The following is a 24,044-nucleotide window of genomic DNA, read 5'->3' as shown; positions in this document are numbered from 1 at the left end:
TTGTCAATATTGATTGAACTATGAATTCAGTATCATCACATTCTAAACCAATACCATGGGGAGTGTCTGGTTGGCAACAGCTTCCCTTTTCAGCATGATGATTTCAGGCTGCATTGAAGAATAAAGGCAACCATCCCTAATATTGACTTTCAAGCTGGTCAGTATTGTGCAAACTCAGTTTTTCCCATATAGACTGTATTCCTGTGTATGTTTGCATACATCACCTATTTTTCTAACAAAATATAAAGAAATGAGGGTTTGCTCAAGACTTTTGTTGAGTACTGTATGTTGGCCTCTGGATGGATATATCCAATCATACACTATATAATTAATAAAAAAAATTGATAAACTAATATTATTGATTATTAAGCTATAATTTACAACAAAATTTGACTGACTTTTCCATTAAAGGATGGGACTGCCTTAACAAAAAAACCTCCGTGCCTCCTTCTTTAGCTTAAACGTGAATCAAATGTAGATACACAACCAAAGCATTAGTATTAATGTCTCTACGTTCATTTGTATTCCCAGATTATTCTTTATTTTAAAAAATCCACTAGATGGGGCTCCATCCATGCCTGTTTTTTCTTTTTTCTTTTTTCCCTTCGACTGTTTGGGACCAGATGGAATAGGTTTGATTGGAATAACAGACTTCAGTGTCTGCTTCTGTCCTTTAATTTCAAAACTATTTTCAGACACGGATCCTTTGCTTCCTAGCCATGCGGGGTTTTTTTTTAATCCCGTCTTTTTTTTTTCTTTCAGTGTGTTTGCAGGATCACTGAATTCATACTCTTTAATAATACAATATTAGAACTTATATGTTAACCAAAGAAAAAATCTTTTTGCTTTCTGAGCCCCTTTGATCAGATGTTTGCTGTTACATAACCATCAGCTTCAGTTGTGGTTGACGAACTATCTCAGCCTGAATCCATAAACATTTGCTCACTATTCCATATATTCATCCACAGCTTTTAAGCTACCGTTCCATAAAACAGGTAACCATTACAGCAACTGCTTATCTTTATTTACTTAGCAATTTTGTTTGTTTATTGCTAGCTGGCCACACTGTTAATCATTTCAGCTAATAATTTCAGTTTTTATTTACCACTTTAGCATGCTATTGCAGCTGTTTATATAGTAACCACAGACCAATTTCAACCACTTTCCCCCGTTTTAATCAAGCATATAGACCCTATGTCTGAACAGTTCTACTGTTTATTAATTGACAACTGACAGTCCTACTCAAACTTTAGATTCAATCACGACTTTAATTAAGTTTTAATTGTATTATTATTATTATTATTATTATTATTATTATTATTATTATTATTATTATTATTATGAGCTGATCTTGCATCTTCTGGGTGGCGTTACAGTGGGAGGGAACATACAGTAGCAATGTTGAGAGAATCCAATGACGGTGCGGCAGGATGATGTACCCTCCCCTAAGAGTCCTGCCTCCCAGCGGACCAGGGCGCCTGGCGCAGCGGATTGAGAGTCTGTGTGCATGAGGGGCCCCTTAAAGAGAAGCGCCGAGCGAACGGCACGGACTTTCTCTGTTGAAGAATCAGCGAGATGAGGAACAGCGCCAACCCGGCATCATGCGCTCCAGGCTCCCGAGGACCGCCTGCCTATTGCGAATCATTGCACTCTGCATCCTTCTGTCGCACACTGCAGCTTATTTTGGGTCAGACGATGAACTTTTACTTGTACATTTTATCTCGGTTGTTTGGCTTTTCTGTTTAAATCATTAGAAGTGACCACAGCCACAACCTTTACAAGCTTTAGCTGAATTACGCACGCGTAATTATATTTTTTATAGGGCTGTTCAAAATCCATGTACACGCTAATATGTTCCACTGAAACAAACAAATCCATATTCGCAATTTCAAATGTATTTTAAGGTAAATGAACATAAAAGTTTTATTCCTGGATTTTCTTCGAGAGAGAAAATACCGTTGTGGGAACACATTTGTAATAACCACATATGCTGGAGTGGTGACAGAATAGTTTCATTACTGTGGTACAGGACGCAGTGTTTGTGTATTTTGTCACACACATACAATTTCTAATGTGATTTTTCCCCCTCTTCTATAATCCTAGACTGACAGGTCGGGAACCCCTGGTGTTTTTACCAGGTCCGTTTTCCAATGAAGCTCCATCAGGAAAGGCCCACCTGAAGCAGTGCGAACAAATGACTCTGACGAGGAGACAGAAGAGACTCTGTCGCAGGGAGCCGGGCTTGGCCGAGACGCTTCGGGAGTCGGTGCGCCTCAGCCTCCTTGAGTGTCGGTATCAGTTCAGAAACGAACGCTGGAACTGCAGCCTGGATGGTCGGGGAAGTCTTCTGAAAAGAGGTGAGCCACTTTAACACTTTCCTTAATTTTGGGTTCTTGCTCAAGGTCACTGAGAAAGTCGAAAATTCTCTTTTATCTAACTACAAATTATATATGTCTTCGTCTTTATTTACCTGCAGTGCATGGCTGAGCAGTAAGTACAGGATGTTTTATAGACAAGCACACCTGTAGTGCTGCAGGCATGTTTTTGTCGACATAAGCTCATCAATCAAAAAGTGAAAATGAGAAAAATGAACCAGTAAATAAATTTATGCGTAAACTTTTTACCACCAGCTTAACAGCTGTAAAAGTTTGTAAACAATAAGGTTTCTTGTTCAAATTTAATGAAATAGTTTAACTGATATTTTATATTTTATTTCAAACAATACAACATTTTTACAAGCCCTTTTCTCACACAGGGAAGCAACTTTTTCAAAAAGATGTATTACATGCTGTACAAGATAGAAACTGAATATATACCCGTTTATAAGGTCTTACAGGTTATTTGTTTTGTTCCTAATGGTTGTTAGTTGCATTTCTAAATAAACAACTGAGACATGAGCTTCAACTATTTGCAGCAAAGTGCTGAAAATCATTACTGTATAAAAAAAAACGTTTGGTAAGTTATTTTGCTTGAGAAAACCAGTGACAAAATTAATTTTCTTCATCTCATTTAAAGATAAAAATATTCCTAAGTCATTCTGTAGTACGAAAGAATGTGTCAAGATAACACTCGGTAACTCCTCTGAACCCCTTGACTTGATACAACCTTTTAAAGTTTTGGAGAAGCTGCTTACTTGAATACTTTATCATTTGCATGGCTTGATACACCTATTGATTAGCTACCGTTGGATCACCATATTGCATATAGCTCAAAATCCCTCCTGTGCACATAAACTCCTTTAGGATCTTCTAAGCTTTATGCATATGGATATCAGCGTGTGGGAGAACATGAACAGGTCAGCACAGAGGTAATGAGGGAGTAGAAAGCCAAGAAATGTGGTGCGGTGCAGAGTGCTCAAGCCCTGTGGTTATTTTTATCTCGGGAAAGTGGCCATTCCCAGAGGAAAAGGGTGGCGTGATTACTCACTTTCATCTGGGAAAATCCTTCCTAGTCAAAATAATAATTAATTGGATCAAAATATACCGTGGTGATGGCTCTGGGTTAAGCAAATAACAGTGCAAAACCAAAAGGAAATGTCAGGAGAGGAATTGCGACGTAAGAAAACTTGCAGAATTGCTGATGTTGTTGTAAACCCTGACAACGCATCGAGTCCTCTGTAAACATTCTGGCTTAAAAGGTTAATCGGTGATGCAAAAAGTATTTTGTCGTAAATTTGTTCTTTCAGAGCAAATGTTTCGGAGCACCAATAGCTTTTGCATCCAAAGCCTTGAAAAAATGTAGCTTTAAATATTTTTTCTTTTCTTCCACCTCCCCTGATCCCTCTGCCATAGCTTTCAAGGAGACTGCATTCCTGCTGGCAGTGTCCTCTGCAGCACTGACCCATGCACTTGCCAAAGCGTGCAGCTCAGGTCGAATGGAGAGGTGCACTTGTGACGATTCCCCCGGGATCCAGCATCGGGAAGCGTGGCAGTGGGGGGTCTGTGGTGACAACCTGAAATACAGCACCAAGTTTCTCAAAAAGTTCCTCGGCCAAAAGAGGGTCAGCAAGGACCTGAGGGCTCAGGTGGATGCCCACAACATCAACGTTGGAATTCGGGTGAGTGTAGAAATATTACATCAATTATTCTGCAGCAAAACAGCTTACTCCTTGAAGCCTGAGGCGACAAAACGTACGCCTTAGCAACACTTAGTTCGATTAGTTGTTCTGCGATTTTACCTGACAATTACACCTCTGACGCAGTCCCGAGTATCAAATGTTATTGAACTGTAATCCTCGCCTCTATATTTTTCATGGTGCCAGCCAGATAAATGCTCTCTGATTTGGTGCCGTCATCGGCCTGAGCAGATAATACAGAGGCAGAGGGTGAGGCAGTTGTACTGAGGAGACAAGATGGCTGTGGGATGGTTGGAGCCAGGTGTTTTCAGGCATGATAAAGCTTGCTGTGCGGGCCAGCAGAAAATTAAAGGTCTCATTTCAGAGAGAACGATTATAACCGTGGCCTCTTTTTAATATACGAGCAAGCATTTTTTTCCACTTACTGGATCACTGTGCTCTTCATAAATCCACCTAATGTTCATAACCACCACTGTGTAGCTGTGAAATAGCAGGCCCCAGGGTCCTACTCCTGTAGCTCACACCTAGACAAGGCTGATGTGGAGAAAAAGGAAAAACACAACTATCTTATCTAATCTTTACTGAGTTAAATGTTTTCCTCCGTTGACACCAGTGTGGCCAGAAGAGACCAGGAGCCGTGTTAACAAAAACTTAAAGTGGTCGGCATCCCTCATCTCACATTAATGGTGTTCTGAAGCCCCCGAGGGGTTCATACCTGCAAAAGGAGGAACTGAGCAGAAGTACCCTCTGGGTCTCTCTGTATGACCTGTCTCTGGCCCCTGCAAAGACAGCAGCTCTCAGGCTGAGTGATTGCTCTCATCACTGACCATCAAGCTCAGTGAACTATTAACCTAAATGTGGGGCACCACTACCAAATGCTGCATTATGTTTTTGGCACTTCTTGCGCAGAAATTCTTATCGATGTTTTCCATGAGCAGGCATGTACTAAAAACAGGGTGGAGAGATTCCACTCGCCCCTGTTTGTCACCTCTGCCTCAGGCTTAAGGAAAGAGAGGCAGGAGAGAAGCCGACAGAGCTAGTTTCAACATACTGAGGAAAAAAAATTAACAAGAGCTGTCCAAGTGAGAAATGTGGGGTGAAATATGACATGCTGAACAGTATCTTTCAATCCATTATGTCAAATTTTTGACTGAGGTGAGCTAAAGGCACATATTGGCGGACCACCACTCCTAACCCCCTATGCACCCTGCAGGAAATTGTCTCACTCTTGCCAGATAGACCTCCCAGATAAGAGGCCAGGTAATGAATCAAAGTGAAGGAACTGACATTTCTTCCCTTTTTCCCTCCAATTCCTACCCCCCCAACCTCCCATCTTATCCCAGGCAGTGAAGAGCGGACTGAAAACAACCTGCAAGTGTCATGGTGTCTCCGGCTCTTGTGCTGTACGGACTTGCTGGAAGCAGCTGTCTCCTTTTCACGACACTGGACGCCTGTTGAAGTATCGATACGACACTGCTGTGCGAGTGCTGAGCGTCACCAACGCAGCCACTGGGGAGACCGAACTCGCAAGCCCCCGTCGCCAAGGTCAGAGCCTCCGGACTACCGACCTGGTCTACCTGGAAGACTCCCCCAGCTTCTGCAGGCCCTCTCGCTACTCCCCTGGTACAGGTGGCCGTTCGTGCGCCAAAGACACAAGCTGTCAGAGTCTGTGCTGCGGACGTGGTTATAACACAGCCATGCGCCTCACCAGCCTGTCTTGCCACTGCCAGGTACGCTGGTGCTGCCACGTGGAGTGTCAGACATGTGTGAGAGAGGAGGAGGTGTATACCTGCAAAAATGCATAGCTGAATGATGAGATAAAGACATTTGCAAAGGCCTGAATAAAGAATGATCCTTTGAGTCAATGGAAAATGTGATTAAAAAAAATAATGAATCACTGATCATGGACAGGACTGAACTGTAATCTCCTATAGACACTTAACACTGAGGGACTGTGAACTGCATGGAATATACAAATGTAATAATATTATACTGCTGGTTATAGTCACTAAATTAATATGCAACAGCTTACTGTAGGTGAGGATGTTTTCAAACTACCCTGCTTTTCTCTCGCTGGATGCACTGAAATCTCACTCTCCTGAGGATGAGGAGGGAAAATGCTCTTACAGCAGGTACTGGACCGGAATGGAAGACACCGGATGCTGAATCCTGTCTGCAAGGAAGCTCTAAAAGGGATTTTGTTGTGTTGTAATTGTCTCCCTCCATTTCACTATTTATTGTGCCAGTTTTGTTGTACTGCTGCTTTATATTTTAATTCTTGGAATCAATTGTTATCAATGAGGCTAAAATAGCCTTTAAAGGAACCTACCTGTCTGACTTTCTGTCTGCTGTGGTGAACTTTTAGCTAAAGTTCAGTCCTGACTAAAAAGCACTTAAGTTGCTCTTGCTTCATGAGATCCTATGTGCATTATGAGTTGTTTGTCTTTAGGCCAAAATATATGATTAGAAAGAATCACTGGAAGCTTTGAGCGGTGATTAATGCCACACAACCTACATTGTAACTGATGCATGAGAAGCTTATTGTGCAAGCAGAGAAGCTGGCTTTCAGTTGCTCTTATGGAAATGTCTATGGAAATCTTTACATGTGGACTAATGTGGGCTCAGTAGAACAAAGGGAAATACCTGGGGCAATAGTGAGGGAAACACCAAACACTGTGGTTAAAAATCACTTTTTTGCTTAATTTATCAGCATACCAGCCTGGCTCTTCTAATTTTGCTGTTTATAGAAACACACACTTTGCTATGCTTTCAAGTTTAAAATTATTTGGCCAAACCATTTGGTCTTCAAAGTCTAATTTAGCCACGTCTTTGTTCTGAATGCCTTTGAAGTGGGCTAATCATGCTCCTTATTTGCTCAAATTGCTAATCAAAGACAATCACCCAGTTTACTACCCTTATATATTCAACTTCAACTTGTCCATGTGTGCAGGTCAAAAGTGCGTGCTGGACCCCAAAGGTTTGTTTTTATTGGCCAGTTAATGTTTTCTCTGAGGGACTCTGAACTGTATATATAATCTGAGTATAACTCATGTCAGGGGTCCTGGCGTCTGACAATGTGGAATCATAATTTTCTACCTCACTTCATCTTTTGGCAAATATCAGTAAGATTTATGAGCTATGCAGAGTTATCCTCTCTGTAGATACATGTTTTCCCCTCTGCATTCGTTATAAATATCATATTTGAGATGTTTGTACAGTTCTTTTTAATTTGGTAATAAATGAATACTCATTTTTCCAAAGCAATTTTTATAAAAATCTAGTTGCTTTACATTCTTATTTAAAACAAACAAGGTTAATAAATGGACAACGAGTCACAAGGCCTACGTGTTTGTTGTGTCTTGCTCAGTTGCTGCAGGCAAACACACTAAACCATGCGCACACGCACACACTTCACACGCAACAAGAAAGCGAGCGCAATACACCTGCCCGAAACACGGCTCCGTGCATCGACTGAGCAAAAACCACTTCCTGCTCATGGTGCCCTGGCCTCCTTTTCATCTGAAAATCCTGTGGTCGTGCTGCATCGCCATCAACCGCCCAACCAAAAGGCGAGGGCTGTGTGTGCGGAGAACACGCTTACAGGTGTTGTGCCTCTGGCCAGCGCACCAGCCGGGATGACAACCATAATGCAGATGATGACAAAGGTGGTGACTCAGAGGAGCGCTGTCTTGCAGAGCATTTGACCCCAATTCACCATTAGAAAGTTACAATCGACCGCCCCACAACGATGATGAGAGCAGTTTATGTGCTATTATCCCTGAATCATAACTTTCCACTCATTTGCAAGGCATCAGTGAACCTACAGCATACAGAGGGCTATTGTATAAGGTATTTATAGTGTGCTCTCTGGTGCTTTTGATGTTGCTCTCTAATTACTGTGATTACACATTATTGTTCCTTATTAGAACATTCACTTAAAACCCAAAGCATTGCAGTAAATTATAAGATAATTTTTTTAATTACTTTATATTATTGATATACAGCAAGTTATTGCTGGGGCAAATTAGTTTTTAAGTAAGATGAGTAAACTTGTCTTGGCTGTTCAGATATTTTAATGAATTTTTAGGACTACCTTGTATAGAAGAAGAAAAAACAGCTGTTTGCTTTAATGGCAAAACTTTATGGAGAGCCAAATGTCACCTTGGGGAAATAGGGAAAGGTTAGCTTGGGTAACAGACAAAAAAAATCTTAAAGGTTTTCTTGTTTTTGTCTAAAACTATTCCAAAACCAAACATATGTATGCAAATATTCAAAGTTTCAGTTTTACTAAACTTCATGTATTTTCACTATGATACATATCCGGCTTTAGTGATTTGAATTCTGACAGCTTGTTAAAGCTGCTGCAGAGCCTTTAAAGGTATTTTACCTCAAGCAATAAAATGCACCACTGCTTACTATGAAATCACCAGCGGCTTACTCTAACTCTGACTTTATGATATTTCACCTTTTTTGTTTCCCATAGTCTTTAGAACAGTTTCACATACTTTCCCAAAGCCTTAAGCTAACATGATCATTTAAAGAATCACTTGGTTAAATAGGGCAGGGTTTTTTTTTTTAGATATTGAAGAGTTCATATTTTAGTGATATGTGATCTCCACTGGACCGCAGCAATATTCTTTGGTCTGTCCAGCAACTGTATTGTATTGCCTCTTTGAACCTTTGGATGTGTCCTTTGCTGCAAAACTAATTTCCCTTCTCAGACAATAAAGTTGAAAAATTCAGTTCAGCAGTACACAAAATGCGTCAGCATCTCTCCAATGACTGAGGTCAAACCAGTTCATGTGGTCAGACTACTGACTCACCACATTAACTCATCATATTATAATAATCCAGATCAATATTTAACTTTATTCATCATGAATGTCATGTATTAAAAAGCTGCAGGATAAAGAGCAAGACGGCGGAGTGTGTCACGGAAAGAAAGGTGGAGCAGGGTTTAGATATTGAGGGACATGAAGGAAAAAGATGAGGATGGAGGGATGAAAAGGGATAGCTTGTGGCCCCGGGAGGCCTATCCCCTGCTGCTGCTCTTGTTGTTTTATAATGAACTCCTAAAGCTTTCATTTCCCTCACTACCCTCACTGGAGGGGGCGCAGCGATGGGGGCTGCTGAGTCCACGGCCGGATTCGCACGCACAAGCCCCAGGGGTGGGGAGCTTTGAGCTGGGTGGGGGGGCTGGACTGAGCAGAGGTGCAATAGTCAAGCGCCTGTGTACGTGTTTGAAAGAGACCTGACTGCAGACAGGTGAGGGCAAAACGGTTTTTGCATATGTGTGTGTGAGCATACTTGCCATGTGCACACCTGTGGTCACTTCAGCCGTGTTTGTAGTTAGGTCTTCGTGTGCGGGTGTGGGCTATAGTCACCCTGCCGTGTGCTGGAGCTTCTCTCTGTCTGCCTGAGACACTGAATAACATAGATAATGTAGGTTAAGGCTGATGGTAACACTATCTCCTGTGTCTGCACTGGCTTGGTTCAGGTAAAGGTTACTATGCCGGGTTGGGCTGCAGCAGTGCACCATGCTGTGAAAGATGAAGATGAATTGGCAAATCAGGGCTGGGGCATTTTTTCAGATATGTATTATACTTGCGTTGCTTAGCAAAAAGATATTATCCATAGAGACTTACATAGCTTTCAGGTTTATACATCACTCATTTGTGTAAGAACAGTAGATGTTAACTCAAGCGTGGAAGGCTTGGTAGATACTTTGCTCAAGGACACAAAGCGTAGTCCTGTCCTGTAATCGAAACCTCTGAGCCCCAGGTCAAACATCTACACCCTACAAGACTTCCGCCTCTGGAGAGGAGACTCTTAGACAGCATTGGAGCTGTGCCTAATCCCCACACCCTGACATCACATGGAGATAATTAAATAATGAAGACAACAAGGAGAGGAATGGATTTGTTGAAGAAGAAGAGGAAAAAGAGAGATACAGAGAGTTGTGAATACAGCATGGGGTAGGAATTTGGAATGTGAAATGACTAATGCAGTTGCTCAACCCACAACAAGAACATGCACTGCCTAGAGCTATGACAAGGCTGAGTGCATACCTCTAACTCAGAGGCTGGGTTGGACTGGGATGGTGGCTGAGTTCCTCGCAGTAGGTGATGAGATAGTGCATGCCTGTTTGATGGTCAATTAAGCGGGCACAAGGTTTAAATGATGAATAGTTTGGTTTGTTCACCTGCGGATGGAGAAAAACAAGAAGAGCTGACAGGTATTACAATACAAATGATTAGTTCATACAAATTAATATAGGATACTAAATCAATCAAAAGAAAAATATGAAACTTGGAGTACAGGCTTTGCCTTAGAGCTGAAATTTACTGACAAGGTAATCAACTGAAAAATGAATGAGGATCTATTTTGTTTGTCAATAAAACATTGAAATCATTTTCTTTTCTTTTTGTCTCTCATAAATTAAAGTTGGAAGGGATAAGCAGCCTCATTGGGGGAACCAATATCATTGCTGACCTTTTGTGGATCTTCACATTTTTCAAAAATGAATTTAATTTCTTCTAAACTGAACTGATTTAATTCCAATTTAAATCCTTCTAAGCTTATGGTGTTTTTAAGCATGTTAGCACTGTAGATAGTTTAATAGATGGATGTAGCTTGGTCTAAAAAGTGAAGACCACAGGCAGTGGCTTAAGCCTGCATTCTTTTTCATCGTCACCAAGGGAAGACTCAGAAAAATTATCCGGTTATATATAAATTTGCGGCAAAATAGTCCTGTCTCCCTTGTTCAGTGACCTCACTAATTAATCCTGATGACTTCATGAGCTTACACACTGAATAGAACATTAGGTCCATCAGTGCATTCATTTGCTCTCTTCTCTTTCCCCTCACCCCCAACTCGGGGTGTCCAGTTGCCGTCCCCTGAGTCCAGTTCTGTCAAAGGTTTCTTCCTGTCAAGTCAAGTCCATTTATTTATAAGCACTTTTTTTTTTTAAAAAGTGTTGATCAAAGTGCAGTACAACTAAAAGGAATAGAAATAGAAGAATAGAAAATACATTAAAAAACAAAACTAAAATGTAATAAACTCACTCCCATTTAAATGCTAGGGAGTAAAGATGTGTCTTCAAGTGGGATTTAAAAGATGTGGAGAGTTGGTGAGGTTCTATCCCCTGCAACACATGCAACTATAGCAAAAGCCTGTGTCATCTGTGCTTTAGGCTCAGCTCACCTTAAAGTATGCATAGTTTTAAGTTCAGAAAGAGGGTGCGAATTGTAAGGGAAGATCTGATTATTGGGCTTTTCTCTATAATATTGCAAGGACTTTACCTTACAATATAAAGCACCTCAAGGGGACCGCTCTTGTGATTTGGTGCTATACAAATAAAACTGAATGTAAATCGACATGAATTGAATTCATTTTATGCAACTTGTCCAGGTTGCAGGGGGAATGGTCTCCTGAGACCCAGTAATTCATTTTTGTGCACTGTAGTACACATTTAGTTTTTGCTTGTACCTCTCATACTCTACTTGCCACTCTTCTAAGTCCTGATGTTTCTTAGAGAGGACAACAGTACCTTTAAAATGATATCACATGTGTGGGGGTGTGGCCTTGCCAATTGTCTGTTTCCCACCTTTTCAAAATGGCTGGCATGCCCACAAGCACATTTTATGGAAGAAAGAAAGGTAAGCATGATATTTACATTTAAAATGTTTTTTAAAATCAGAGTTTGATTAATTTTCAAAAATAAACATCTAGTAAGTAATTTGAGGGTTTTTTAAGAATTAAGCTTATTTAGTTTCACAGAGTAAATGACCAATTTATTAATGTGTACCCTAGTGCACGTCGGGACTTTGTACTTATGTTTATTTCACTTTTTCCTAGTAGACAACTCTTTGACAAAGGCAGAGAGACTTCTTAACAGAATCATTGAGGGAGATTCAAACATAAATTTTTCAGAAGATGAGAGTCATGTGAGCCAGATGGGAGAGGGTGAGAACCCAGGAGGAGCCACATGAAGATTATCAAGATGCAGTGGCAGATGTAATAGAGAAAGGCACAGGGCCACCTGAAATCTGTCGTCCTATCTGGTCCAAAACCAACATGTAGGAGAATCTGGAATTTTTGATTTTGAGTTAAAAATAAAATATGGGTAAAATGCAGAAATGTTTTCCAGTAAAGTAAAAAAACAAGAGTCGCAATTATAGCTGAATCCATGACACCTGATTGTTTCTACAAGATCACGTCTTTGCTGAAAGTTGTCAATGATCTCAATGTGCAAAAAGAACTCACAGTATCTGGAGTTCAAGCTCCTCTTGACTGAGAAACCAGGGACAAACATGTGAACAAGACCTGAATAATACCAGTAATGAAGAGTTCTCTCCAAAAATCAAGAAAAGGAAGCCCCAACCAGATGAGAGTGTAACAAAATATGGTTCACTCCACTTGCCTGAAATGGTTAACAGTCCAAGGCATTTCAGTTGTAGAATGGTTGGGTGCAACAGTAAAACATATGTGAGATGTGGGAAGTGCCAAATGCTCCTTTGTGTCTCCAAATAATAAAATCACAGTACTTCCTCAGATATCATAAATGAATTGACTTTTGTGAATCCTGAACCAATGGCTTACAGCTAGTGAAGTGTCAGTGACTTCTAAGTTGACCCATGATCTACATTTTTATGATATTGTTATATAAATAAGTTTTAATATCCTGCTTACAAAAATTTCAGTGGATCATTTAATTTTCTTAAATAGCTCTTGAATTTTGTTAGTTTCACATTCGTGATCAATGAACTCCCCTTGTGCACTGAAGTGCACATGTTGTAAAATTTAATTAAAATTTGTTAAAAACAATTTTGTCTTTGTAATGTGTTTTTTACCATCCCAACACTTGATTTATCTGAAAAAAATCAAAATCAAAATACTTTTTTTCCCCTGGGTCTCAGGAGGTTAAGCAGAAACACAGAGACTTTCCCCATCTACCTCCTCCAGCTCTTCCAGTGGGACACCAAGGTGTTCCCTTGCCGGCCAAGAGACATGATCTCTCCAGCATGTCCTGGGTCTGCCCCGGGGTCTCCTCCCATTAGGACATGCCTAAAACATCTCACCTAGGAGTTACCCAGAGGGCGTCCAAGTCTGATGCCTGAACCTTCTCAACTGGTTCCTCTCAGTGTGGAGGATTTAGTGGCTAAAATCCTACTGAATGACACCCATCTTTGAGGGAGAGCCCAGACACCCACAGAGGAAGTTAATTTCCTTGTATCCAAGATCTCTACCAGTCACTACCCATAGTTTGCAGCCATAGATTTTCCAGTAAGTTTCAAGCTTTGATTTCACTCTAAGATCTGTTGTTTCCAAATATCTTCCTTCTCCCCGAGGTTTGGGTTCTCAAACCTGTTGAGATTCATTTTGAGACTCTTGAGACTCCTTCACAGGTTGTGATTTAATGGTTTGGACAAAAACATTCCACAAACACACAAACACCTGCCAAAGTACTCAAAACTACAATGACAGCTCCGATGACACATTCACAGGCAGACTCACACAGAAAGGGTTGATTTCTGGTAGTTTAACAAAAAAAAGTATAACACAGGAGTGCTGATGAACTGGTTTTACATAACAAAGATACCTGCAGATGTTTACCCGATTCCTCTTGAACTGTCCATTCTCAAGCCCCACAACTACCCACCCATTGGGAAGCTCCTGTGGGAGGCTGTTCTCATGCTGCTCCACAGAAACACCTGCAGCACCAACAGAAGAGTTTACATGGCAGCTGCTGTGATAAGAGCCCACACACCTACATAACTGACTCCTCTGCTCGATAAATGGCACTCCTCTTGCTTTTTCTCTCACAGCCACATGTGCACGCACACACACACACACACACACACACACACACACACACACACACACACACACACACACACACACACACACACACATACACTCACTGACCTCCATCACAATCAAAACTAAACTTTCCCACATCAACTATGTCCAGGAAAGAAAAACACAGATAATATTCTGAGCTATGTCTTCTCCCCAACCGGCAACATCTCTGAAAAAGAAGTCTGGTATGTTGCCTGTGATTATTTGCGATACCAATACCTACACAATTATGCTGTCTGCTGGCTTTATTTCCACCAGTGTTCACAATTCAATCATGATTCTCATTAAAGGGATGCAGGTAGACAAAAACATTTCTTTTGAGCTCTGTACACCACACAATTTTGTTCACACACACAGCGTAATGATGAGAGTGTGGTTTAAAGTGGTTGCATGACTGTGGGAAGGGAGCTGTCAGGCCGGGGAACCCCGATGCAGTGCTTCATGCAACTGCTGTTTTTAATTGCATCCTCGCAAAGATGAAATCCAATCACAGAGGTGGACAGCATCTCTCATCCTCAGAGGTCTTAGTGTCACAGGTGGTTAACCAGAGGGCTGCATATCTGAGGGTATGTGTGTATGGGTCTGGCACCTGTATGATCACTTTTAGGAGAGAAAAAAATACAGCATACCAGGAACCAAGAGAGGGAGACAGTAATGCTGATCACCTGTGCCCATTTCAAACGCTTAGTCTTCTCCACTGAAGAGAAAAAAGGTTGCTGGGAACTGCAAATCTATAGATTTACAAAAATGCATTTGACTTAAATCATGTACAAGATCTCTGTGAAGGTTCTCAGTCATCCAAGTCATCGTAGTCTAAGGAGCTTGGAAAGAAAAGTGAAAAGTGAAAAGTGAAACGTCTTCAAGCAACTTAAAGAAGTCCAGGCGCTTTTCTTTCCAAGCTCCTTAGACCATGTACAAGACCTTAATAGACCAAATATTTCTTAAATAGCACTAAATCAATACCAAATAACAAATACAAACTTTAGAGCACTTTGAAATAAAAAGAGTAAAGAGGGCAGTTGTATTTCCACACAGTCTGCAGCGATGGGCTGATGTAAGACAATCACCCTGTGGTTTTATGCTTATTTGCGGTTGTCTTGCATCATTATGTTGTTGTCCTTTATCTGTTTTTAGTTTTGTTTCGTCTCTTTGTGGCTATTCGCAGACATTTCATCATTAAAAGTAATATTGTCACAGCAACTGGGGTGGTCATATAGACTGTCCCTCTGGGAGGAGAGGGTGCTGCCCTCTGGACCCCCAGCTGGACTGCTTTCACAGTAAAACCCACTGAGATGTTGGGAGCTTATGAGTTTTTCCTGTCATCTCTGACAGGCCCTCATTTGCTTTCATTCAGCGCCTCGTCACAGCTTCAAAGACGAGTGGCTCACCTGCCTCAGGGAAGAAGCGAAAAGATCAGTGTGCCTTTAAAAAAAATGACTGGTATCCAGAAATTGTTGACCCTGGGCAATTTTGCTCCTCATAATTGGCTTCTTCGCTGTGTCTGTCTTGGGCAATCATTGTAGAGTTATGATGTGTTATACTGCCTGGAAAACATCATTAAGTACATTGTAGGGAAGTGATTCAATAACATATCATTTTCCCTTGATGAACAAAACAGTGTTAGGGTGCGGGGGTGGGGGGTAAGTCTCTGAGTACATCCAGTGCTTTCATTTCTCTACTGAACAATAACCAGACTGCTGTGTTTTCTAAGCAGTACAGGGAGACTGATTCAGCACTAAATGTTGTTTGGTTACAAGACCTCCAAAGGGGCTAAGATAAACCGCATTTCCTATTTTTGAAATTGTATCTTTAGACACTTTGTTTGTGTCATAAAAACACTAAATTATTTCCCATTATTTAGGTGAATCTATGAAAAATGCCAAACACAACACAGTTTGACGGGAAATAGTATTTTTGAACCAACAAGGTGATTCCAAAAGAATTATTAGTTGTAAACTTGGCATTTTTCTTTAAAAAATTGAGGATTCACAACAAGTGGAGGACAAAAGAAGAAGTAGCAGACATAAAAAGTATGTACAGCAGATGAGCAGTATCTGAAAGTCATGCCCTTAAGAAAAATGGAAAAAGAAACCTTGAGAACGAGTCCTAAAAACTATTTAAAGAAATTACAAGAGAGAGTTCTGGCTACCTTAAGAAATAAAGGTGGCCATTCTAAATTGTACTTTTCAAGCTCATCAGTATTTTGCAAACAATTTTTTTCTTATTTACTGTATTTTTATGCATGTTTCCTGTTTTCTTTGCCAAATATAAAGGTTTTCCACAATACTATGCAAACACTTTTGCACAGTAAAATCTATATACTACCCCTCAATAGTTCAGTTATCTGTTACTTTATACTACAACTGAGGGTAAATATTGTAGTGCTGTAGAAAGCAGAAGTACGTAACAAAATTGTAATACAGTTTTCTTCTAAAGCAATATCTCAATAAAATAATTCTGTTCTGTATCAACATCCAAATTCCTTAAAATTACAAGAAAATTAATTAAAATGGGAGAAAAGGATAAATGTTACACCAGCTGTGCTCCATAGACATGTGTATTAAGGTATGACAGTGAAAAAAAAAAAGGTATGACAGTGACAGTTTGCGCTAACTCGCTCAGTCAAAGTGATCAAGGCTCCACACCTGGAGTCTGGATTCCAGTTTGCGCCCGTGGTGATCAGGTGTGGATGAAAACCAGTAAGCTCATCTCATCCTTTCCTCAGGGCTGAAACATAAAGGACAGACGGAGAGAACCCCACGACCTCCAGAGATGTGCCTCATGTATTGCTCAGAAATGGTTTAAGAGGGTTTATTCCTCCTTCTCGCTACTTCTTCTCTATTCTGAGCAACAGGTTAAAGCCATACGCATCCAGCCACTACCCCGAGGATATGTTATGACAACCAAAAATGGTGAACTGCAAGAGCAAGAAGTGGCATGAACAGATCTCAAGATTTCTGACATGTGGGGGTGGGTGAAAAGGACCTCTGTTCAGAAGTGTCTAGCCTGAAGATACAACCATCAACTCATGCAGCATCAGACAGCCGTGGAAAAGTGTCTGGGCCAACTTCTGATTGCTGTGCTGAATGAGGAAAACAAATACAGGTATCACCTCCAAACAGGAGCTCATTCCACAAAGTATGTTAATGTCTATGTTTCCCTTGCTTTCCCTTGCACTCGTTTATTCTTTCTTCCCTAACTGGTAGACACCACACTGATGGAGGGTATGTATAGGGTGATTGAGATGTGGTTTTATTAAGGCGCCAGGCAGCGCTCCAAGGTGCTTTCCTCATAATAAATCACCAAGGAACTATTGTGAAATTTAGACAGTTTTTTCACACCCTACTCCATGACAGAGGCAGTTTGTGGCTGGCAAATCTGACATCTTCTCTTCAGTGTTCCTGAATTGTAATCTCACTATGAAGTTTAATAATATTAGTTTTGGTGACTCTGGCTGCAGGCAAGAAGAGGAGAACAGCTTCTGGATGGACAAACAGGAACACTCTGACACCTGACTGTGGAAAAGGAGGATGGCCTAATTAGACCTAGTCAGGGAGAGCTGACAAAAGCTCGCCTTAGGACAGGTTTCTTAGAGTCTTTCCTGTGACATGTCTATGTGTCAACAGATTATGCTGTATCTTCTCAAAGCTTGTCTTTGTAGGCCAAAGACCTCTGTGTCCTAAAAGAATATCAAATGCAATGGAAAATGTAGCCTAAGGCTCAGATTTACACATTGGGAGTTTAGCATTGTCCAATTACAGCCTGTCCAGAAACAGGAGTTTCGTGCCCTGTTTTCACGTTATTTATGTACACTTATGGTCAGATGTTTACATACATTCATCATAAGCATGAATGTCATGGTCATTTTTGGCCTTTAGTGGTTACTTTGAACTTTTCTTTTTACATAGTGCAATGATTGTACGGCATACACCTTTGGAAAAAAAAACAAGAATTGAGTTCATAAGTTTGAATTTAATTTGAATAAACCACACGGTCAAAAGTATACTTACAGGCTCAAATATATCTATACACTCCCACTAATAGTGTATGGTTAAATGTCTCTTAGCAAGTTGCACAATAACCAGGCTTTTGCAAGCCATCAACAAGCTTCGTGCATAATTCTGCCTGGATATTTGACGACGCTTCCTAGGAGAAGTGGTAGAGTGCATTAAAATTGGTTGATTTCCTGGCATAAACCTGACTTTGAAGTACACAAATTTTGAATAGGGTTGAAGTCGGGTCTTTGTGAAGGTCATTTCAGAAGCGAATAGCCTGCTTTATCCATTCCAAAACCATGATTGAGGTGAAGTTGAAGAATTTGGAGGTTGTCTTCCTCCTCAGTTATTCCATCTTCTTTGTGTAATGTACCACCAAAAGCAAAACTGGCTAAGACCATGACCCCCACCAGATTGACACCTAATAACAGAGTTATTAGGTTTGAAAGCCTCACCTTTAGTCCTCCAAACATACAGTGCAGTAATTCAGATCAATTTGACTCAGTTCAATTCAAAGTAGTTTTATTTATGTAGCACGAAATAACAAAATAGTCAGCTCAATACACTTTATGTTGTAAAGTAAAGACCCTACAATAATGCAGAGAATCATTTTGGACTTTGCAGTCCTTTAGAAATGTGTCCAACAGACCTTTCCAACTTGTGTAAATCTACAAAATATTATATAATTAAAAATATATAAACCAAATCTCGACAAAAGTAACTGGAACTAAACGGAATTTAACACAAAAATAAAAGAGTAAAATAAAAGCAAAATACATAAAAAATATAAAACTATAACATTATTGTATATAAATATAACATTATAATATATTATAAATATATTTTAGGAATATAATTTTAGGAATTAAAAAGACTGGTAGACGTAAGGGATTACATTTTCAGCGTCCAAAATTGAGGAGGAGTGAGCAGTCTTTTCTCCCATAAAATGTTCTGAAACATAAACAGTGACATAATAAAAGTATCAGTATATGAAAAGGCTTCCAGTCAAAAAGAGGTGAACAAATTTTTTTATGCATTCTGGGGAATGCATAAAACATAATACTGAGAGAAGAACAATAAAAAATAAAATGTATTACATATTAACCTTTGACAATTATGAAATAGACTGTACCAGTATTCCAGGTACAGTAGTGTATCCAATTTGATTTGAACAAGTGAATTAATTAACATAAAAAAAAAAAAATATATATATATATATATATATATATATATATATATATATATATATATATATATATATATATATATATATATATATATATGAATAATTAAAGAATGAACGAAACACTGCGTTATGGAGTTTTATATTGGTCAATATTTTGTATTAAATAATAATGTTAAATTTACCAAAAATGATCAAAAGTTGGATTGGAAAACAAATATTTTTGTCCGTTGAGCTATTCAATAAACAAATGAAAATATTTATATAACACAAAGTACGAACTTTTCACTTATTAAATAAAAAGCTTTGCACGTAAATCCAGAGTAAATACATACGATGGAAAAAAATAACAACACTTAAATCACATGAATAATCAATATAAAGTAATACAGTATAAACCTTTCCATGACATGCTTTACATGGTATATCCTGGACACTGAAAAAATAAAGCGTCTTCATTTCACTGATAATGCAGTATTTGTCGCATATTATCTGTCTTTTTCCAGTTTTGGTCAATATAAATAGAGGAGCAGGGGTATTCTGGGTGTGTTCATTTCGTCACTTTTTTAAAAAGATTTTTATTTAAAACATTAAAAACCGCAATAAAAACACTCCTCTTACAGTCTGCTGACAGAGATGTGTAATTAAGAAGGAGTGAGCTCTCTTCTATATTTCTCTCTGTGTGATGACGTCGCGCGGCTTCCGGTTTCCTATTTCCGTACACAAAAGCTCCGCTGATGACGTGTAAACTCCTCTAACGTTAGCTACCAAGCTAACAGAGCCGCTTGTCACAATTAAAACTGTTATAACAAAATAACGCGATAAAGTAAAGGGAGGGCGAAGCGTTTCTTAGATCGGGAAAAATGGAGACGCTTTACCACCAGACCAACAAGTGAGTTCTCTTGTCTGATGTGGAAACGGTGCCAGTTAGCTACCACTGCTAATGAGCCTAACTTATTATCACTTTTACTTCTGCTGCAGCAGGCTTATATCAGCATAATACGATTATTAAACTATAAATATGGCGCATACCAATATGTTCATGTACAGTAATAATTAAAACAAAAATTGTTTTTATTGCTGCTCACTAACGGTATGATCGTTGTGGATTAGGCAAATCCAGGAGGTTCAGTCTCTAATGGGAAATCTGGAAAAGACAGACCGCCAGTCAGTTCACTGTAAGTGACCAGCTGTCATGATTGTAAGGGGCTCTGCCCCTGCTCTGTGTGGGAGTGTTGTTGTGGTACAAAGCTGTCATTCCTAATGGCACCACCTCTGATGAAATCCCCTTTGAAGAGCTTCTAATTTCTGCTCAGAACCGGCTCCTTGTTATGGCTGCTTCTTCCTCTCACATATATAATGATAAAAGCCAGAGCTAATTGTTTTCTGTGGATAGTGCCTGGCCGTTCAGTTCTGTGCCCAGCTGTTGCCAAGACAGGAAGTAGTAGGGTGGGTGGTGTGACAGATAATGGTGGGAGCCGGGCAGAACTACACTCCCCTACACAAATGATGACATAAGGTTTATTTTAACCCCAGGGGAGGATGTAAACCTACGCAGCTACTAATGAGCTGGGGTCGCTTAAGTGATGAATGCTACACTGTGACACCTGGGTATATTATTAGAAGACAAACAGCAGCCCAAACTCTTTTCTTTATATATATATTGGAAGACATTTTTGAATCAATTCAGTATGTAAGTAAATTAGCCAGTAAATTTCAAAATTATGAATTGTAATTTCACAGCCTTAACTGTTGTCTTCCCTGCAATTCTCTCTTCTTCATTTCTCTCTGTTTTACAAGTGTTAGAAAATGAACTGCAAGCTAGAATCGACCAGATCTTCAATCATTTAGAACGCCTTGAGATCCTGGCCAGCAAGGAACCGCCAAACCGCCGCCAGAATGCCAAATTGTGAGTTTGGATTTAAACAATAGACGGTGACCATAAAGACCCAGAAACAGCAGGGTGTATCATATGCAATAAAGGCAGAGGGAGGGTTAGATGATGAAGAGGCAGCCGCGTCCTGCCCTGTGGCAACGTGGCTCTATGAAAACATTTTCTCACAAGCCCCCGTCATCACCAGCATTCCTGCTGCATTGGGCAAAGATTCATTTCTGAGCTGGATAAACAGGCCTTAGGGGGGACAGTGCACCCCATTCCACAGCGCTCCTTTAATCTTAGCAGGTCTCTGGTGGGGCCTGAGTGAACTCAGGGAGGGGAAGGGGGTGGGGGATTGTGGGGACTCTTCAAAACAAGCACATAAGATTTTAAGGGGAAAATAAATTTTCCCCTTCTTCAGTACAACTGCTGATACACTGAATTGTGAAAAAAAAACCAGGGTGCTGTTAGAGTTAGCACCACTGTCAAACAAGGGTGGAGAGACAGTACATTAAAGTCGTCAAATCTGATAAAAGTTCCTCTCCTGTCCTCTTCATAATCAGCTGATTTTATTTATTTATTTATTTATTTGGTACAATTTAACGAGGATGTTGACAGACAGCAGCCTGGTGCATAGCTGCATATGTAACTTTTCTGAGTCTCCCAACACAGAATCTGGTTAATTTCTTTTATCTAGTTAAAAATAATTTTTACTAAAAAACCCAGCAGAATTTGGTTTAATGAAATGATCATCCACTCCCAAATACCTCCCATCCTCCCTGGCAAATCACACCCTGGCTATAGTACTTGCACATTATAAGAACTGCAAGCTTAAATTCAGAAATGTTCAAAAACTCCAAGTAGCCTGTTACCTCCCACAGTGGGCAAAAATGCATTTGAAATCTCTATAGATTACTCTTTGAGGTGACTGGATTGCTTTGTAAAGATTTGCAGGGACCCTCATCTTTAAATTGGAAAATGTTTGTTGTAGTTGTAAAACTGGACACAGTTGAATCCTTTTCTTTCTCTCAGACGAGTGGACCAGCTCAAGTATGATGTCCAGCACCTCCGGAGTGCCCTGCAAAATTTCCAGCACAGACGCTATGCCAGAGAGGCCCAGGAGAGAGAGAGGGAGGAACTCATGAGCCGCACCTTCACCACGAATGTATGTAAATTGTCTAATAGTGATCAAACTGGTGATGGGTATTGATGTGAATGCAACATTTTAAGCTAAAAAAATAATCTAGAGTTTGTGTAAATTACAGAGATTCCTCTTGTTTAATAGGACGCAGATACCTCCATCCCCATAGATGAGACCCTACAGTTTAACTCCAACTTGCACAACGCACACAGAGGCATTGATGACCTCCTCGGCAGTGGCAGCAGCATCCTTAATGGTCTCAGAGATCAGAGATCTACGCTAAAGGTAAGTGACTTAATGCAGCAGAAAAACAAGTCTACGTCTGTAGCTTATTTAAACCATTTGTTAAACAAAGGAAGCGGTATAGAAAGGCGGATTGAATTAAATTTCCTGACCCACTTTCTGGTGTCCACGACGATCACAATAGTCGTATTGTTAGTGTGCTCATGCTCAGCTAGAGGGTGAGTCTGTGTTTCCAAGGAGGAGATGGGCTTCCTGGTTTTGCTTCAGGCCTCTTCTTATCAGGGTGTGTCTGTTGATCAGCACTCTCAGCCTGGTTGTCTAGCCATGAGAAACCTCTGACGGAGTGGCGCGTCAGGGAGGGCGTTGGCACTCAACGTCTCTCAAAATCAGAGGAATTAGTGGAGATAATTACAATGTGGTCATGGAAACATTTTGTTTATTTATGGCTCTTATAAACTGTCACATGTGATCATTACTGTTGAAATGAGTGTGGCTGTTTTGGCTCTGCACAGGGAACTCATAAGAAGATGCTGGATGTGGCTAACATGTTGGGGCTGTCAAACACAGTGATGAGACTTATAGAAAGGCGAGCCACCCAAGATAAGTTCATCATGATTGGAGGCATGCTGCTGACCTGCGTCTTCATGTTCCTGGTAATCAGATACCTGGGCTGACCTCAGACCATCCACCAGGGCGGCTTTTTGATCAGTCGTGGACATTTCTGCAGCACATCGTCCCTCATGATATGAATTTCTAACATTAAAACCAACTTTCACAAGTTGTTCCCTTATAGTTTTCTTTTAATGGCTTTCCATCATGTTTATTGATAAAATGGTGAAGTTGGCAAAGACCTTAAACTACAGACAGTATTTTTAATCCATGTGAAGCTCAGTGTGCCGCTTTCCATTTTTACCAAAACCACTTTGAAACTGTAAATTTCTCCTGTGACTTTACACAGATGGTTTCTTATAAATACTTAACTGTTCCTCAAGTTGCCATCAGTGTCAGTGTTCTTCCGCCTTGATAAACATGGTTTTTAAAGAAATACAAGTACGGAAATGTTATGTTCAGTGTTTCATCACAATGCAACTTAAGAATTCTCACCAAAAATTCTTGTGTTTTATGGTGTAAACTCAGTTACTAGCTTATTAGCCGCACCTGGTCAATACAGTCTAATGTAGTGGACAAAGTAGGATTGAGTTGATGCCATACAATTCTAATACATTAGGCACAATGACCAGAAAATTAGAGACTTTCAACACAAACATTATATCCTGCATTAAGGCAGGACTTAGTGGACAGCCTCATTAGGTTTAGCGAGCTGTACCTAATAAGCTGGGAACTGATATTATATGTAGCTAATAGTTCAAAGAAAATCAATGGAAGCAGCCCCTTTCTGTCACATACTTTAAGTTTATGCTTGGTCTCGTCTCACTATGCGAGTGATTTTAAAGAAATTAAATCTATAATTTTCTTTCTACAGCCTCATGTAATGGTTCTGCAAGTGCTGACATGACTGTTTCCCCTTTTACATTAAACAGTATTAATCATAGCCTGTGAACAAATACACTAAATGCATGCTGCATTCACATGGATTGACTGTTTTCCCGAAGCCTATTCCAGGTAACTCCAGCACCATCTACTGTTGGACATTTACATCTGCAGGGGT

The 24,044-nt window shown here is 40.1% G+C and overlaps 2 protein-coding genes across 2 annotated transcripts; both read left to right on the top strand.

Annotated features, from left to right (window-relative positions):
- The first annotated feature begins 1,524 nt into the window (after nucleotides 1–1,524).
- Nucleotides 1,525–7,401, top strand: wnt9b (wingless-type MMTV integration site family, member 9B). Its single transcript, XM_063470777.1, has 4 exons — nucleotides 1,525–1,687; nucleotides 2,104–2,357; nucleotides 3,792–4,057; nucleotides 5,419–7,401. Exons 1-4 carry the CDS (start codon nucleotides 1,602–1,604, stop codon nucleotides 5,878–5,880), a joined length of 1,068 nt encoding a protein of 355 aa, XP_063326847.1. The 5' UTR covers nucleotides 1,525–1,601; the 3' UTR covers nucleotides 5,881–7,401.
- Nucleotides 7,402–19,835: 12,434 nt separating this feature from the next.
- On the top strand, nucleotides 19,836–23,153 carry gosr2 (golgi SNAP receptor complex member 2). Its single transcript, XM_063472212.1, has 6 exons — nucleotides 19,836–20,007; nucleotides 20,229–20,293; nucleotides 20,916–21,024; nucleotides 22,024–22,156; nucleotides 22,277–22,417; nucleotides 22,888–23,153. The coding sequence occupies exons 1-6, from the start codon at nucleotides 19,979–19,981 to the stop codon at nucleotides 23,047–23,049; spliced, it is 639 nt and encodes a 212-aa protein (XP_063328282.1). The 5' UTR covers nucleotides 19,836–19,978; the 3' UTR covers nucleotides 23,050–23,153.
- Nucleotides 23,154–24,044: the final 891 nt, after the last annotated feature.

Source organism: Pelmatolapia mariae, linkage group LG4 (assembly GCF_036321145.2).
Source record: "Pelmatolapia mariae isolate MD_Pm_ZW linkage group LG4, Pm_UMD_F_2, whole genome shotgun sequence".
Lineage (NCBI taxonomy): Eukaryota > Metazoa > Chordata > Actinopteri > Cichliformes > Cichlidae > Pelmatolapia > Pelmatolapia mariae.
Note: the sequence above shows the minus strand (reverse complement) of the source record. Positions and strands in the feature narration are given on the sequence as shown.

Bases quoted from the DNA above. Each gene is read 5' to 3' on its own strand.
- wnt9b (XM_063470777.1), top strand. From the start codon at position 1,602: ATGCGCTCCAGGCTCCCGAGGACCGCCTGCCTATTGCGAATCATTGCA. The intron at 2,358-3,791 runs GTGAGCCACTTT...CCTCTGCCATAG, and splicing joins GGGAAGTCTTCTGAAAAGAG to CTTTCAAGGAGACTGCATTC. The intron at 4,058-5,418 runs GTGAGTGTAGAA...ATCTTATCCCAG, and splicing joins ACATCAACGTTGGAATTCGG to GCAGTGAAGAGCGGACTGAA.
- gosr2 (XM_063472212.1), top strand. From the start codon at position 19,979: ATGGAGACGCTTTACCACCAGACCAACAA. The intron at 20,008-20,228 runs GTGAGTTCTCTT...GTTGTGGATTAG, and splicing joins CTTTACCACCAGACCAACAA to GCAAATCCAGGAGGTTCAGT. The intron at 22,418-22,887 runs GTAAGTGACTTA...GGCTCTGCACAG, and splicing joins ATCAGAGATCTACGCTAAAG to GGAACTCATAAGAAGATGCT.